The sequence below is a fragment of the Gossypium arboreum genome, chromosome 12 (assembly GCF_025698485.1).
Source record: "Gossypium arboreum isolate Shixiya-1 chromosome 12, ASM2569848v2, whole genome shotgun sequence".
Taxonomy (NCBI): domain Eukaryota; kingdom Viridiplantae; phylum Streptophyta; class Magnoliopsida; order Malvales; family Malvaceae; genus Gossypium; species Gossypium arboreum.
In genome coordinates this window covers 101,273,170-101,286,887 of record NC_069081.1, presented here as the reverse complement: position 1 = coordinate 101,286,887, position 13,718 = coordinate 101,273,170, and the positions used below count along the sequence as shown (strand labels likewise).

Here is a 13,718-nt window from a genome sequence, read left to right as displayed (position 1 = left end):
TGTTGTTTAGTGGGCCCGGGCAAATTTGGGCATTTACAAACATAATATAATATTTATCATAGAAATAAAGATTATTTAATTAAAATATATTTTTTTAAAGGTCATGTTCTTTAGCGGCGTTTATGAGAAAAGCACCGCTAAAGGTCTATTTTATAGTGGCGCTTAAGGGAAAAGCGTCGCTAAAGGTTATGTTTTTTAACAGTGTTTGTGGGAAAAGTGCTGCTAAAGATCATGATCTTTAGCGGCATTTATGGAAAAGCGCCGCTAAAGATCATGTTCTTTAGCGACTTTTTTTACATAAACGCCGAAAAATGTTAGCGGCGTTGTTTTTAGCAGCGCTGCTATAGGCCCAAAAAAATGCCACTAAAAACCTGTTTTACTGTAGTGATAACAACATAAACTTATATAAATGATTCAATTTAAACAATAACACAACATAATTTGAAAATGAAATGCACAAATTGAAAAATCAAATCAAGCCTCCCCCACTTTCTCCTTGCCATTCTTGCTAAAGCTTCCACCAACTTCTTTCGCTTTAAAATTAACATCAACATTATGAGTCAAGTTAGTGTAGTAAGAAAAAACAATTAAAACCTCTGAAATTTTTATATATATATATATATATATATATATATATATATATGCAATGCAATCAAGCTATACTTTTCACCCTATCAATGTCCATTTTTGATAACTCAAATCAAAGTTTATTGCAACTCAAATCTTACCTTATATTCACTCCTATATCTAATCTATAAATGTCAAAATATCAATTGAGCACTCATTCCTCCACTTCTTTTAAGCACACATCAATGGGAAATTTCAAGGAATTATGTCCAAATTTTAATCTAATCTGATTTTTAGCCTTCAATCAATCTTCTAAACTTATAATCAATAGCCTAAATTAAACTTGAAAACAACTAAAAATTCTAGAAATTTTTAACTCTCTTTACTAACCCAAAAATCAAAAACAAAATTGAGAAAAATGAAAAATCTTTGCAAATCCATTTAATAAGATTAGAAAACCATATATTATAGTTAGAAACTACATTACCTTGCTGGATTTATAGTAATCAAATGAAAGATCAAGCAAAAACATTTTCCTTCTCAATTCTCATATTCTTGCAAAAATGAAAAAGGAAACAAAAAATTGTGTTTTGATCTTGAAAACTCTTAAGAATCTTACTGAATAATAAATTTACCTTTTAAGATTGCTGATTAGAAATGAAAACCTTAAAAAATTAGAGAGAAATTTAAAAGAGAAAGGGTAAATAATTTTCCGTACTCTTGCATATTTATAAAATTACCTCAAAAATTCTGAAACCTTATCCATGCTATCTTCCGGAAAACTATGAAATTAACCTCCCGAGATGCTTGATTCACAAAACTGATCCAAAATCGACTTTCGATTCTCGAGAAAATTCGGAACGTAACAATGGGTCCAAGGATTACATCTGCTCAAACTTACCGCAGCACGACACCAGAGAGTTATAAGTTTCTGGGTTAACAAAGTTCGTTCATTAAATTTCTAGAGCATAAATTATTTAACCAGCCAAATTCAAGCATTTTGATGCCCAATTTAAGTAATTATCAAGTCTCATCGAATTTTTATATTTTAAATATAATATTTTTAAATTTATATTGAGAAAAAAATTTTCAAACTCAAAATAAAGCTTGAAGCTTGAAATCAACCATAAAAATCAAAGCTTATTTGATTTTTTTTTCTCCCTGATAATATGGAATCAAGTTCACGCTTTAAAAATAAAATTCGATCAGGATCAAGCCAAGTTCTAGCATCCAGTCAAAATTCTTACTGATTGAACTCAATTCAGCTTCATTACATCCCTACCTCTACCACACCCATCCAACCTACTCCATATTCGTACTCTATTCATGCCAGTTCCATCATTATCCATTTCAATATCTGGGTAGTAGTATAACTTTATTTTATTTCTCTGAAAACGTTTATTTTTATCCTACGACATCTATGATCATAGAAAAATACAGATACCATTATATGTTCCCAAAAAGAAATAAAAAGAATACAGATCATTAGCCATGTTCATCAAATGGCCAAAAAAGAAAACGTTGTGGATGCTATGAGAAACAAGTATAGCCCAGACATTGGAGACATTCATTATTTTCTAAAACAGTGAAATGTTGTTAACACAACAGCTTAGGAGATAACAAATAAAACACTTCCACAACACCAGATGCCTGAGAGTCACCTATTCTCCAAGTTTTGGGTACTTCAATTTTATTCCATAATGGCCACTTGCACAGGTAATTCCCTACATAGCAAGAAGCAACTTGTCAAAAACCTTCAAATGTAACCCTGCAGTTGCTGTGGAACTAATTTATATGTTGTAAGAATATGCAAAGGATCACCAAACAGGTGTTAAGTATGCTATCCTACTCATTTCCATGGCTTACAAAGAGGGAACTAAATGTTATGCATTTAAGAATAAGGATGCACTCCTCGTTAAACTTGCATCCTTCAATGCCGTTTTCCACTAGAAAATAACTAAAATTGATTTGGTATGTCTTATGCCTCCTTCCCTTGCCTTATCGTCCAACTCATTTCTTGCACATCCTTTTAATAAAATCATCGTCTAACAACCAGAAAACCAGATACTAATTCATGAAGAAAATATGTAAGGTTCTTTTGCCCTTTTTCAAGTGACCAGGCAACCATTACTTGGGTGCCACTGCCAGATGTTATGAAGAGAAAACTAAAATGAATTCCTTAAGGACAGTAAAAGAAATAAGTTAGTTCTCTTTCACTCATCTGCAGGCATTGTACTAATCAGCACCATATTTTTTTCTTCCTTCTCATGAAATCATTCATGTATATACTACATAGTTGTGAAAGCAAGCATAATGTGGCTGACAGACTGAGAAGATAGACAACGGATTACATAATTCCATAGAAATGTACATTTGCACATAAAGAAATAGAAATTGATGCCAAATCATGCAAGATAAGAGTACTTCAATATTTTGGAAGAAAAAGACGCAGCAACAAATTGAACGTCAAAAAGATGCCAGAAGCAACCTGAGCAGAGATTAAGCAGAAGCCTCCAGCAACTCCCTTTCTGCACGCTCTCTAATCCTTCTCTCCAGCTCTGGCCTAAAATGCCGTATAAGACCCTGCACAGGCCAAGCTGCTGCATCACCCAAAGCGCAAATTGTGTGCCCTTCAATCTGCTTGGTCACCTCCTGAAGCATGTCAATCTCTTCCAACTTTGCATTCCCAACTTTCAATCTTTCCATGATCATCCAGAGCCATCCAGTCCCTTCCCTGCAGGGTGTGCACTGTCCACAACTCTCGTGCTTGTAGAAGTATGAAAGCCTTGCGATTGCATCTACAACATCAGTTGATTTATCCATCACAATTACTGCAGCAGTTCCAAGTCCTGACTGGACAGCCTTGAGTGCATCGTAATCCATCAAGACATCATCACATAAGTGCTTGGGTAAAAGTGGAACAGATGAGCCTCCAGGTATTACTGCAAGTAAATTGTCCCATCCACCTCTGACACCTCCACAGTGCCTCTCTATCAACTCCTTAAGTGGTATACTCATCTCCTCCTCAACTGTGCAAGGCTTGTTGACATGACCTGAGACACAAAACAATTTTGTCCCGGAATTATTCTTCCTTCCAAAACTGGCAAACCACTCAGGACCACGTCTCAGTATTGTGGGCGAAACAGCCACTGTCTCCACATTTGTGACAGTGGTGGGACAACCATATAATCCAGCATTAGCAGGGAAAGGAGGTTTCAATCTAGGTTTCCCTTGTTTTCCTTCAAGGCTCTCTAAAAGTGCTGTTTCTTCACCACAAATATAGGCACCAGCACCATAATGGATGTGAACATCAAAATCATAACCAGAACCACATGCATTTTTGCCCAATAGTCCAGCTTCATAAGCTTCTTTTCTAGCTCTTTCAAGGTTTTTACGTTCATTCACATATTCACCCCTGATGTAGATATAAGCAGCTGTAGCTCTCATTCCAACCCCCGCAATCAAGCAGCCCTCCAATAGTTTGTGTGGATCGTGCCGCATAATTTCCCTGTCCTTACAGGTTCCAGGTTCACTTTCATCAGCATTGACAACAAGATAAGAAGGACGACCATCAGATACTTTTGGCATAAAAGACCATTTGAGGCCCGATGGAAATCCAGCACCACCACGTCCTCGAAGTCCAGATTTCTTCATTTCATTCACAATCCAATCAGCACCCTTGAGTACTAAATCCTTGGTTCTATACCAGTCACCACGTTTCATGGCACCTTTGAGAAAAGGGTCATGCAACCCATATAAGTTGGTGAAAATACGGTCTTCATCTTTTAGACCACCAAAATGGGTTTTTTCAGGCAGTGGAGGAGGAGGAGGTGCCTGTGGAGCACCAGCAGTTGTTGCTCCTTGAGTACTAAATGATCTAGTGCCTAGTTTCCACCTTTCACCGCAAGCTCTTAACAAAGCTGCCCTTTGCAAGGAAAGAATACCCTTTATGGGTGCCTATGCAAAGAAAGAACAACCATTTCTTTATTCTTTCTCATTAAACATTTTTCCCAAAGATATTGGAACATAACTAATCAACTTTTTTAGCTTCCATGAAATGATCTAATTATCAGCAATAAATCTAACAAATGCTCGAAAACACTCAAGAAGAAAATAATAGCAAATTTGAAGTAACACACATGTTTGAATGAAGCAACTGACATCGGTAAAACCTATAAAAAGGGTCCAAGTGAACAATGAGGGGGATTTGGATGTCAATAATGCAACCAGAGCAGCTAGTGGCAACCAAAATAACGGAAAGAAAATAAGAAAAGATCATGAACTTTGATTATGCAAATTAATCAGTCCATCAATTTTGAAGTCTCAAGTCTGACTTCTCTCTGAATTGAACTAAAACCATCTTTCTGAGAATTAAGAAAGTTATCACTTTTTAAGGAATTTAATTGGTTGGAATGTGATTCCAATGTTTGGTAAGCAAAAATTGCTTCTTTCATTGGAATGTAACATTCCCTTGGGAGTTAATTTCTCACAAGTAATGTGAAGTCATTCCCTTGATAATTCGTAGGAGAGTTACTTTTCCATCTAGATGGAAAGTAATAAAAAAAATCACTAGAACAAAATTAGCCTTTCTTTTATTTGTGTTTAGGGTATTAACTAGTTCATCGTAAAAAAAGAAAAACATAACTGATGCTTGTTCTTTCGTTCTCTAGTCTCTACAATTTCAATTCATCGTTCCAAAGTAAGTGTTTTTTTCTAGTTTTATTCTCAATCTACAAATTCTACTCTGCATATTATTTTTTCCCTTTTTAACATGTCATATATGTGTGCTATCACAGGGTAAATATCTATATTCTCAGAAAAATATTAAAATACATCTTTTATTTTAAGGATAATTTAGTTAAAATAACATTATGTTCTCAGAAAAGCATTGAATTTAACAAACGTCTTAATATAACTTTCCATGATTTTAACTGTATATCATGTTATAAAATAACTTTCACAGCAATAATGTTATCACAATCACATTTTAAAATCATAACATGGGAAATCACCAAACACCCCTAAATGTAGAAATTAATTCCTTGGGCCAAAATATGAGCCACATCCAATTTATCCAAATTTGAAGCAACAAACAACATTCTTCATTCCTTTTTGGTAAGGTATGCGAATGGACAAGGAGATATTAAAATCTACACTAACTAAAATTAGTTTCATAACCCTAAAACAAACAATCCATCTTCAGTAAGCTAAGTTTCTAGAAAATTAAAACTAAAACCTTTTCTTCTGTGCGCTCATTTTCCACTAGCTAATCGCATCTAAACAGAAGATGAAGGAAAAAATTCAATTGCTTGGATCTATAACTAAACGCGAAACAACATTTCACGATCAAACAACGAAATGAATCGACGAGAAACCCGAGGCAAGTGAAAGAGTAAGGAAAGGGGCGTACCATAGAGTGAAATTTCGCGGATGATCCTTGATTGTTGCGATTCGGCTCGACTGCAAAATTCAGAAACAAGGGCGGAGGAAAAGGGAATAGGGAATTTGAAGATGGGGAATGATTGGCTACGGTATCTAAGCAACGGAGATTGATGGTGGAAAATAAAAAATGTTGATTGAAAGGGGGTGGTAAGTGATCTAACGGCCAATATTTCTTAGAGTGTTTGTGATGGCTATCGGTGATACGTTGTGATGTCGTGGATGTTATTTGGGCCACCATTCAACGGATATGATTAATTAGCCACGTCTACTGTTGCATTAAATATTTGCGCTGCTGAAGACGAGTTTTTCTTAACACAATTTAGCAATTAACATTTACATTTACATTTACATTTAAAATATTAAATATAAATGAAAATTTTAATAAATTTATTAAATATGCCTTTAGTTAAAAAATCAAATAATTTTTTAAAGAAATATTATTTAAAATATTAAATTTTTAATCATGCTCGCATAGTCACCCACGTGATCGTTTATATATTTTTCATATTAACATGACATTATTTATTTTTATGTCACATAAATAAATAATTTAAAATATTAAAAATATTAAAAATATTAAAAATATTAAAAATTTAAAACAATAAAATAAAATAAATAATTAACGATAAATATCAATTTTATACATGCACTTTGATCCAATATGCAATTTGATACTTGATCTTTAATTTGGTATAATTATACACACGAAACTTGAATTGTAGTTCATATGCATACATAAAACTTTGATTATAATTCAAATGTCCACATTTAAAAAATAGATACATACATTTATTTTCATATTAGAATAATATAATTATTTGTATATACAATATATTAACGTAAAATGATACTAATTCAATAATATTATCGATGATTTGTAAAATTGAATCAAATTAAAATTTCATATATAAAATCGCATAAAATTGATGTTAGTATGACATTACACATTGGATAAAAGTTCATGTATAGTTTTGATATTTATCTGAAAAAATTATAAAAGTTTAAGAAAATTTAAAAAATAGTATAAAGTAGGCGTGGATTGCAATATAGACGGTCATGTTTAACATTTTAAATTTTAGTTAGTATTTTCATTAAAAATATCAATTTAACTCTTTTTGAAAGGTTGATGATAAAATTTAACTTTTTTTAAGTTGAGGATCAAATTTAATCAGAAAAAAGAGAGTAAAATTGATAAATATAAATATATATATATATATATATATATATATATAAACTTTAAGGGACTTGTTGATATTACCAAAATTAATTGTTTACTTTTAAAAATTAAATTTTTATTCCTTGAGAAAATTTGGAGAATTTTAATATATTAGTGTTTTAAGATGTATCATTTCAAAAGGTTAGTAATTGTGATTATTTTGTTTATGTAATTTTTAAATAAAAATATATTATTGGAATTTTATAAATTAGAAAGTAATTAAAATATAACAATGATATTAAAATAAATAATATAAAAATATGCAATATGAATGTTATTAGACTCATAAAAAGTATATAAATATTTTTAATAAGTTAAATCCAAATTATATTTGAAATTTATGTTTTCTTTTAATCTTATGGCGTGATAATGTGTTTTAAATAAAATAAGATTATAATGAATTTTGAAAAATCACCTCTCTAGTGTTTAGAAAGTTCTTTTTTTGAACTTCAACTGATGCTTTTATTAATGAAAGAATGGTTACAAGCATTAATAAAGCAACCTACAGCTGTCTTTTTCCTTAAGGCACCAAAACGGTGCATTGAAAATCATCAAATAGAGAAAAAAAAGAAAGTAAAATAAACTGTTCATTAAAACACAAGAAAATGAAATGAAACGTCAAAACTCAAAGAAACTCGGGCCTGGAAACTCTTCTTCTCTGTCGTTTGAATTGTGTATCAGCTACTCAAAGAGATCGATTATCACCCAAAATCAAATCTTTGAAGCCTTATTCTTGGTCAAGATCACGAGTTCATTGGGCAGAAAAAATGTCGCAAAGTCCGGACTCTATTTTTCCATCTATCCTTCGTCTCCGTCGCTTCTCTTAGCGCGATTCACCAGCCCTTCCACCGCGTACAGGACCTACTCTATTTAGTATTGGGGGTTTTCATGCCGACATCCTTCTATTGCCATCCCGTGAGCCGCTTTGTTGGCTTCCCTTGGTATGTACTTAAAACTCATTCTTCTAAATTTGGGGATTCTCCCTTTGATTTCTTTAATTAGACTACTAATTTCAGATTTATCTTCTTCTACAGAGTTTAATTTGTGTATTATGGTTAACGTATCTCCTTCAACACAAATATCCTGGAAACTCATTTCCTCTGCCATAGTAATGGCCTGCAAACACGCCCTTGCCTCGACCATAACCGGATCTGCGATATTCTCCCATGGAAAGGTACATGCTGCCATCACCAAACCTTCTTTATTTCGTGCTATGATTCCTGAACAAGATATTCTCAAATGTTGATTGAACGAAGCGTCAAAATTAATTTTTATAGTATCATTCTCCGGTGGTTTCCATTCATAACTGTTAGCTTCCTGCGCATTCTTTGATATATACCCCATAAAAGCTATTTCTGCACAAAAAGCATTGACAAACCCTACTACTTCATTTATTTGTTCTCGTACTCCTTCATGATGTATCTTGTTGCGATTGTACCAAATAGCCCAGTAGGCAATAGTTCTGATTTTACATGCTTCAGTGCTCAGATTGTTAAACTCTGTCGCTAACCATTTTTTGTTACGTCATGCAGACATCTAAATTTTTAGTTTTTGTGACAAAATTTTTCGTTTGTTTAAATTTAAATGGGTGAAAGAGATTCAAAAAATGAAAGATTCTGGCTTGGGGGGATGTCTGTACGCCTAAAGGGAGGATTAGGCATTCATCAAATGAATCAAGTGAATGAGGCCCTGCTCGACAAAACCGCTTGGAGAGACTATATCGACTGAATCGTTTTTCCAATTGGATTCTCTGTTGCATGTTGGATTTGTCGCTCCCAACCCGCTCAATACCTACTATGTAAAGGTGCAATCTTTGAATAGGTGACTCACCATTTCCTCATCTTCTTGACAAACCGGACAAAGTGTATTTACAACCAGTTTACGAACTCTTAGATTATGTAAAATGGGTATATAATCATTAGCAATTCTCCACATATGTATTCGGATTTTGCTTGGCACCTTAAGAACCCATAGCTTTGTAAAGAAAGTAGTTGGAATTTCATTCTGTAATCTAGGTCCCTCTGCTGTAATTAGCCATTTGTAGCCACTTTTAACTATATAAACCCCTTGTATTGTCACTTCTCCGTATTAGCACATCCTTTGCTTCACTACACGCCAATGGGATCAAGAGAATGTTTTCAAGCTGCTCCGCTCCGAATAACGCTCGAATGGTATCTTGCTTCCAAGTAGTAGTTTCCTTGTCGATTAAATCTAACACTTTAGTATATCTAATATCGATGTTCTGACCTTATACCCTACCATTTCCAACCCTCGGCAGCCATGCATCATTCCATATGTTTATTGTATTCGCCATCCGATCCCCTCTTCAAGAAGTTGTCTAGCTCCTCAAATACTTCTCAGGTATACGAAGGGTAAGAACCTAAACCTGCACTCATGAATTCCCCTTTTAACAAATATTTTGCTTTCATGACGCGTGTAAACAAACAATTAGGCTGTGTAATAATTTTTCACCCCTGCTTCGCTAGCAGGGCCAAATTAAGCTTTGACAATTCTTTAAAACCCAAACCTCCCTTTGCTTTGGGGATACACATATCACTTCACTTGCATCAATGTATGCATTTGTTTGTCTTAGAATTATGCCACCAAAATTTACACATAATGCTCTCGAGCTCTTAACAAAAAGAAATTGGTAACTTGTAGCATTGCATCGCATAGATCAATATCGCTTGCAAAACAGATTTTAAAAAAACAGATTTTAAAAATACCTCCTTACCCCCACACTCTAGTTATGCAAACTCACACTCTAGTTATGCAACAGTTTAACAAAGCGTTCTTTGATATCAACAAAAGCATGCTTTTTTCGACATCCTACCATAGTTGGCAATCCCAAATACCTTTCTGGGTTATTGGATATCTTTACCCCCAAAATTCTTCCCACCTATTCCTGCATTTTTAAATCAACATTATTGCTGAAATAGATTAGAGACTTATCAAAATTAACCAATTGTCCCTACACCTTTTCATACTTTTTAATCACATTCTTCATATTATTTGCTCCTTCAATAGATGCCTCTCCAAACAGCACATTGCCATTAGCAAAAAATAGGTGTGACACCGAGACATTACCTCTTCCCACCTTTGTCGCAGAAAGCTGCCCCTCCTCTTTAGCTAATGTGATTAATCGTGAAAAACCTTCAACACAAATAAGGAACAAATATGAGCTTAGTGGATTCCCTTATCTGAGCCTTCTTTGAGGCTGAAATTCTTCTTTATGTCTTCCATTAATCATCACTGTATACACTACACTAGTGATACACCTCATTATGATTGAGATCCATTCTTCACAAAAGTCCATTTTGAACATTATTTTTTCTAAAAAAACTCAATTCAATGTTGTCATACGCTTTGCTCATATCAAGCTTTAAAGCAAAGACTTTCTCTGATGACCCTCTTCTTTTCTTGAATGAATGCAAAATTTCATAAGCCACAAAAATGTTGTCTGTAATTTGCTTTCCTAGAACAAACGTCCCTTAATTATCTTCAATACAATAGTTCAGAACCTTGTGAAACCTGGCAAAACCTGTGAACTAACACCTTCGAGATAACTTTATAGATTACATTGCAAAGACTAATGGGTCGAAATTGGTTCATTGACTTTGGCGAATTCACCTTAGGAATAAGAACAATACTTGTTTTGTTAATCTCTTCCATGTCTCTTCGGTTGTTTAAAACATCCAAGTAGTAATTAGTAACTTCATCCCTCATAACATGCCAATATTTTTGATAAAATATTGTAGGGAACCCGTCCTTGCCTGATGCTTTAAGAGGGGCTATAGATTTCATTGCCACAACAATCTCTTCTGCTTTAAATTCCGCCATTAATTCCTTATTAAGATCTTCCATAATGCATAGTGAGAATGACGCAAGTAATCTATCACAGTTGCTGACTTTTTTCAACGAAAACAATTCTTTAAAATAATTTGCTACTGTTTTGGAAATTTCATCAAAATTAGTAATCAAATTCCCATATTCGTTTTCCAACCCCTTAACCATAATTTTCTTCTTGCGATATGAAACACTTCTATGAAAGAAAGCTGTATTTTTGTCCCCCATTCGAAGCCAATTGATTCTCGTCCTTTGTTCCCGAAAAATCTCCTCCTTATCAACTTTGAAATTCAGATCTAATTTAATCTTTGTAATCTCCTTCAATGCCGCAACACTTATCTCACTAGCACTTAATTCAAATAATCTAGCATTTATTTCTACAGTTCGACTTTCCCTTAGTTTTTTCTCTTTTGTTGCCTAAAAATTCAAACTCATTCCCAATTCCTTTAATTTCACCAAAATATCCTGTTTATTTGAATTCTACTCATATTTTAATTGCTCCTCAAAACTTGAATGCAATATCCAATCAATGTTGATTCAAAATTTCCACTGTTGCTCCCCAACTCTCGACCTTCTATCCCTATTTGTATCCACAACCACCAGGCAATGATCCGAAAAATTATGTTGTAAGTGGCTCACCCTATAACCTGGAAAAAGATCTCACCACTCTAGATTTGCAACCCTTCTGTCCAACCTCTCCCTGATATTATTACTGTAACACCCACTAACCCTAAACCGTCGCCGGAATAGGGTTACGAGGTATTACCGGATAATTGGATAATTTACGATTAATATTCAAATAATTATCGTTATAATATAATCATAAGTTCATATAAAACTTTTGCTAATTGACTCTTTTTTTCTTTCTTTTTTTTAGAAAAAAATTCAATATAACACCTTCATAAATATTTAACATTCTTTGCAAATTCAAATCGCAACCAATTCAAAACTAATATCACAATCCATACAATTTCATATTTAAATACACATAAACATAGTTCAACATCAACTCAAGTAATTTACTAAGTAAACATTCGCATATATTGTTTAATTAAATAAACTTCATTAATTCTATTTCAACTTGTTCCCAACTATACCAAATATGTTATGATAATTCTATTTCCATTTCATTAAACTAAGTATCAAAAGATCATGTTAGTATTAATTATACCAAATACCATTCTTTACAACAAAATTATATAGCATTTTCAAGTGACCAAATTAACACCTATGTACATGCCACTTTTGCCAAAAGAAGAATACATCACCGAGTTTTGAGCTGGAGTCGGGATCGCCTGGATGCTGAACCAAGACTCTGAATACTTATTAAGTTGCGCACGGAAACAACTGTACGCTAAGTATTTTATACTCAATGGTATTACCATAATTTAAATTATAAACATAATAATCATGTAAATTAAATCATCTAACTTTAATATTTACTAAACCAATTCAAACATAAATTTGTCATTCTCAATATATTCATACGATTGAATTTAGCTATTCGTCAATTGAAATCATAAACATTCATGTTGAGCCATTGTCCATTCCATGAACCATTAATTCATACTTTCCATTCTCATACTCACATTCAAATCACATTTTCAATTCATGTTCCATTTTTACATTTCTTACAGTGGCTCAACCGATTCCTTTTATTCAACTTAACTATTCTTTTAATTACCCCTATTAACAGATTCGGACTTTGGCGGATATACGGATCCAACCAAACACACCAATTTGGCACCAAGTGCCTCATCGGATAGTTCGAAGCAAAGTTGACACCCAATGTCTCATCAGCCTAGCCGAAGTAAAGTGGTACCCAGTACCTCATCGAATCTATCCGAAGTAAAATAGTGACATCCAGTGTCTCATCGACTCGAGGTCGAAGCATTCCTGAACACTTTTAATCCTATGGCATGCCAACTATATCCGACTCAGCCCAACTAGTTAATAGGGTTTCTGGATCACATATAAATCTCAATTAAATTCAGCCGCAATTTCTCACATTTTCAATTCAATCATTTTCCACTTTTCAATCAATTTTCAATTCACATATTCATAATTCAATACACTTTCTCAATTTAATATGCATTTCAATTATTCACATATAATCACAATTCAATTTTATTTCATACAATTCAATACTAATACTTACCACGCATATTAACTTAAGATTCAACAATTAATAATAATTAAATTGAATTATAGTAATACTAACGTATTTCTCATTAAATTCAATTTTCTAAATTCAATTCAATAAAATTACTTACCTCAATATTTACTTACTATAAAATAAATAAATTTAAAATTAATAATTAATAATAAATAACTTGAATTATAGTAATATAAACCCGAAATTCTTGATTTACTCCTCGGTAATCTTCTCCTTTCCTTTTGAGCCGATATATACGGTTCTTTGTTAGCTATCAAAATTAAAATAATTATACTATTAATTATAACACTAATTAAAATAAATAATTGAATTTCTAATTAATTCTTACCTTATTCCCAATTTATAATTCAATTCATACTTCATTTCTATTCAATTTTCCTCCATACTTACATTTAACTATTAATTTTTCAGCCTTTTTCCTAATTTTGAAATTTCTTCAATTTATTCCATACAACATAAAACTTATAGTCT

General features: G+C 32.9%; 1 protein-coding gene and 2 long non-coding RNA genes across 3 annotated transcripts; 1 reads left to right on the top strand and 2 right to left on the bottom strand.

Annotated features, from left to right (window-relative positions):
* Positions 1-374: 374 nt before the first annotated feature.
* LOC128285332 (uncharacterized) lies at positions 375-1,548 on the bottom strand. Its single transcript, XR_008275837.1, has 2 exons — positions 1,308-1,548; positions 375-533 (listed from the first exon to the last, which is right to left on the bottom strand). It is a non-coding gene; the product is annotated as an uncharacterized LOC128285332 (long non-coding RNA).
* A 360-nt stretch (positions 1,549-1,908) lies between these two features.
* Positions 1,909-6,281, bottom strand: LOC108479437 (NADH dehydrogenase [ubiquinone] flavoprotein 1, mitochondrial). Its single transcript, XM_017782020.2, has 3 exons — positions 5,978-6,281; positions 3,056-4,524; positions 1,909-2,291 (listed from the first exon to the last, which is right to left on the bottom strand). The coding sequence occupies exons 1-2, from the start codon at positions 6,245-6,247 to the stop codon at positions 3,067-3,069; spliced, it is 1,728 nt and encodes a 575-aa protein (XP_017637509.2). The 5' UTR covers positions 6,248-6,281; the 3' UTR covers positions 1,909-2,291; positions 3,056-3,066.
* Positions 6,282-7,752: 1,471 nt separating this feature from the next.
* Positions 7,753-9,303, top strand: LOC108477123 (uncharacterized). Its single transcript, XR_008276068.1, has 3 exons — positions 7,753-8,166; positions 8,260-8,399; positions 8,758-9,303. It is a non-coding gene; the product is annotated as an uncharacterized LOC108477123 (long non-coding RNA).
* Positions 9,304-13,718: the final 4,415 nt, after the last annotated feature.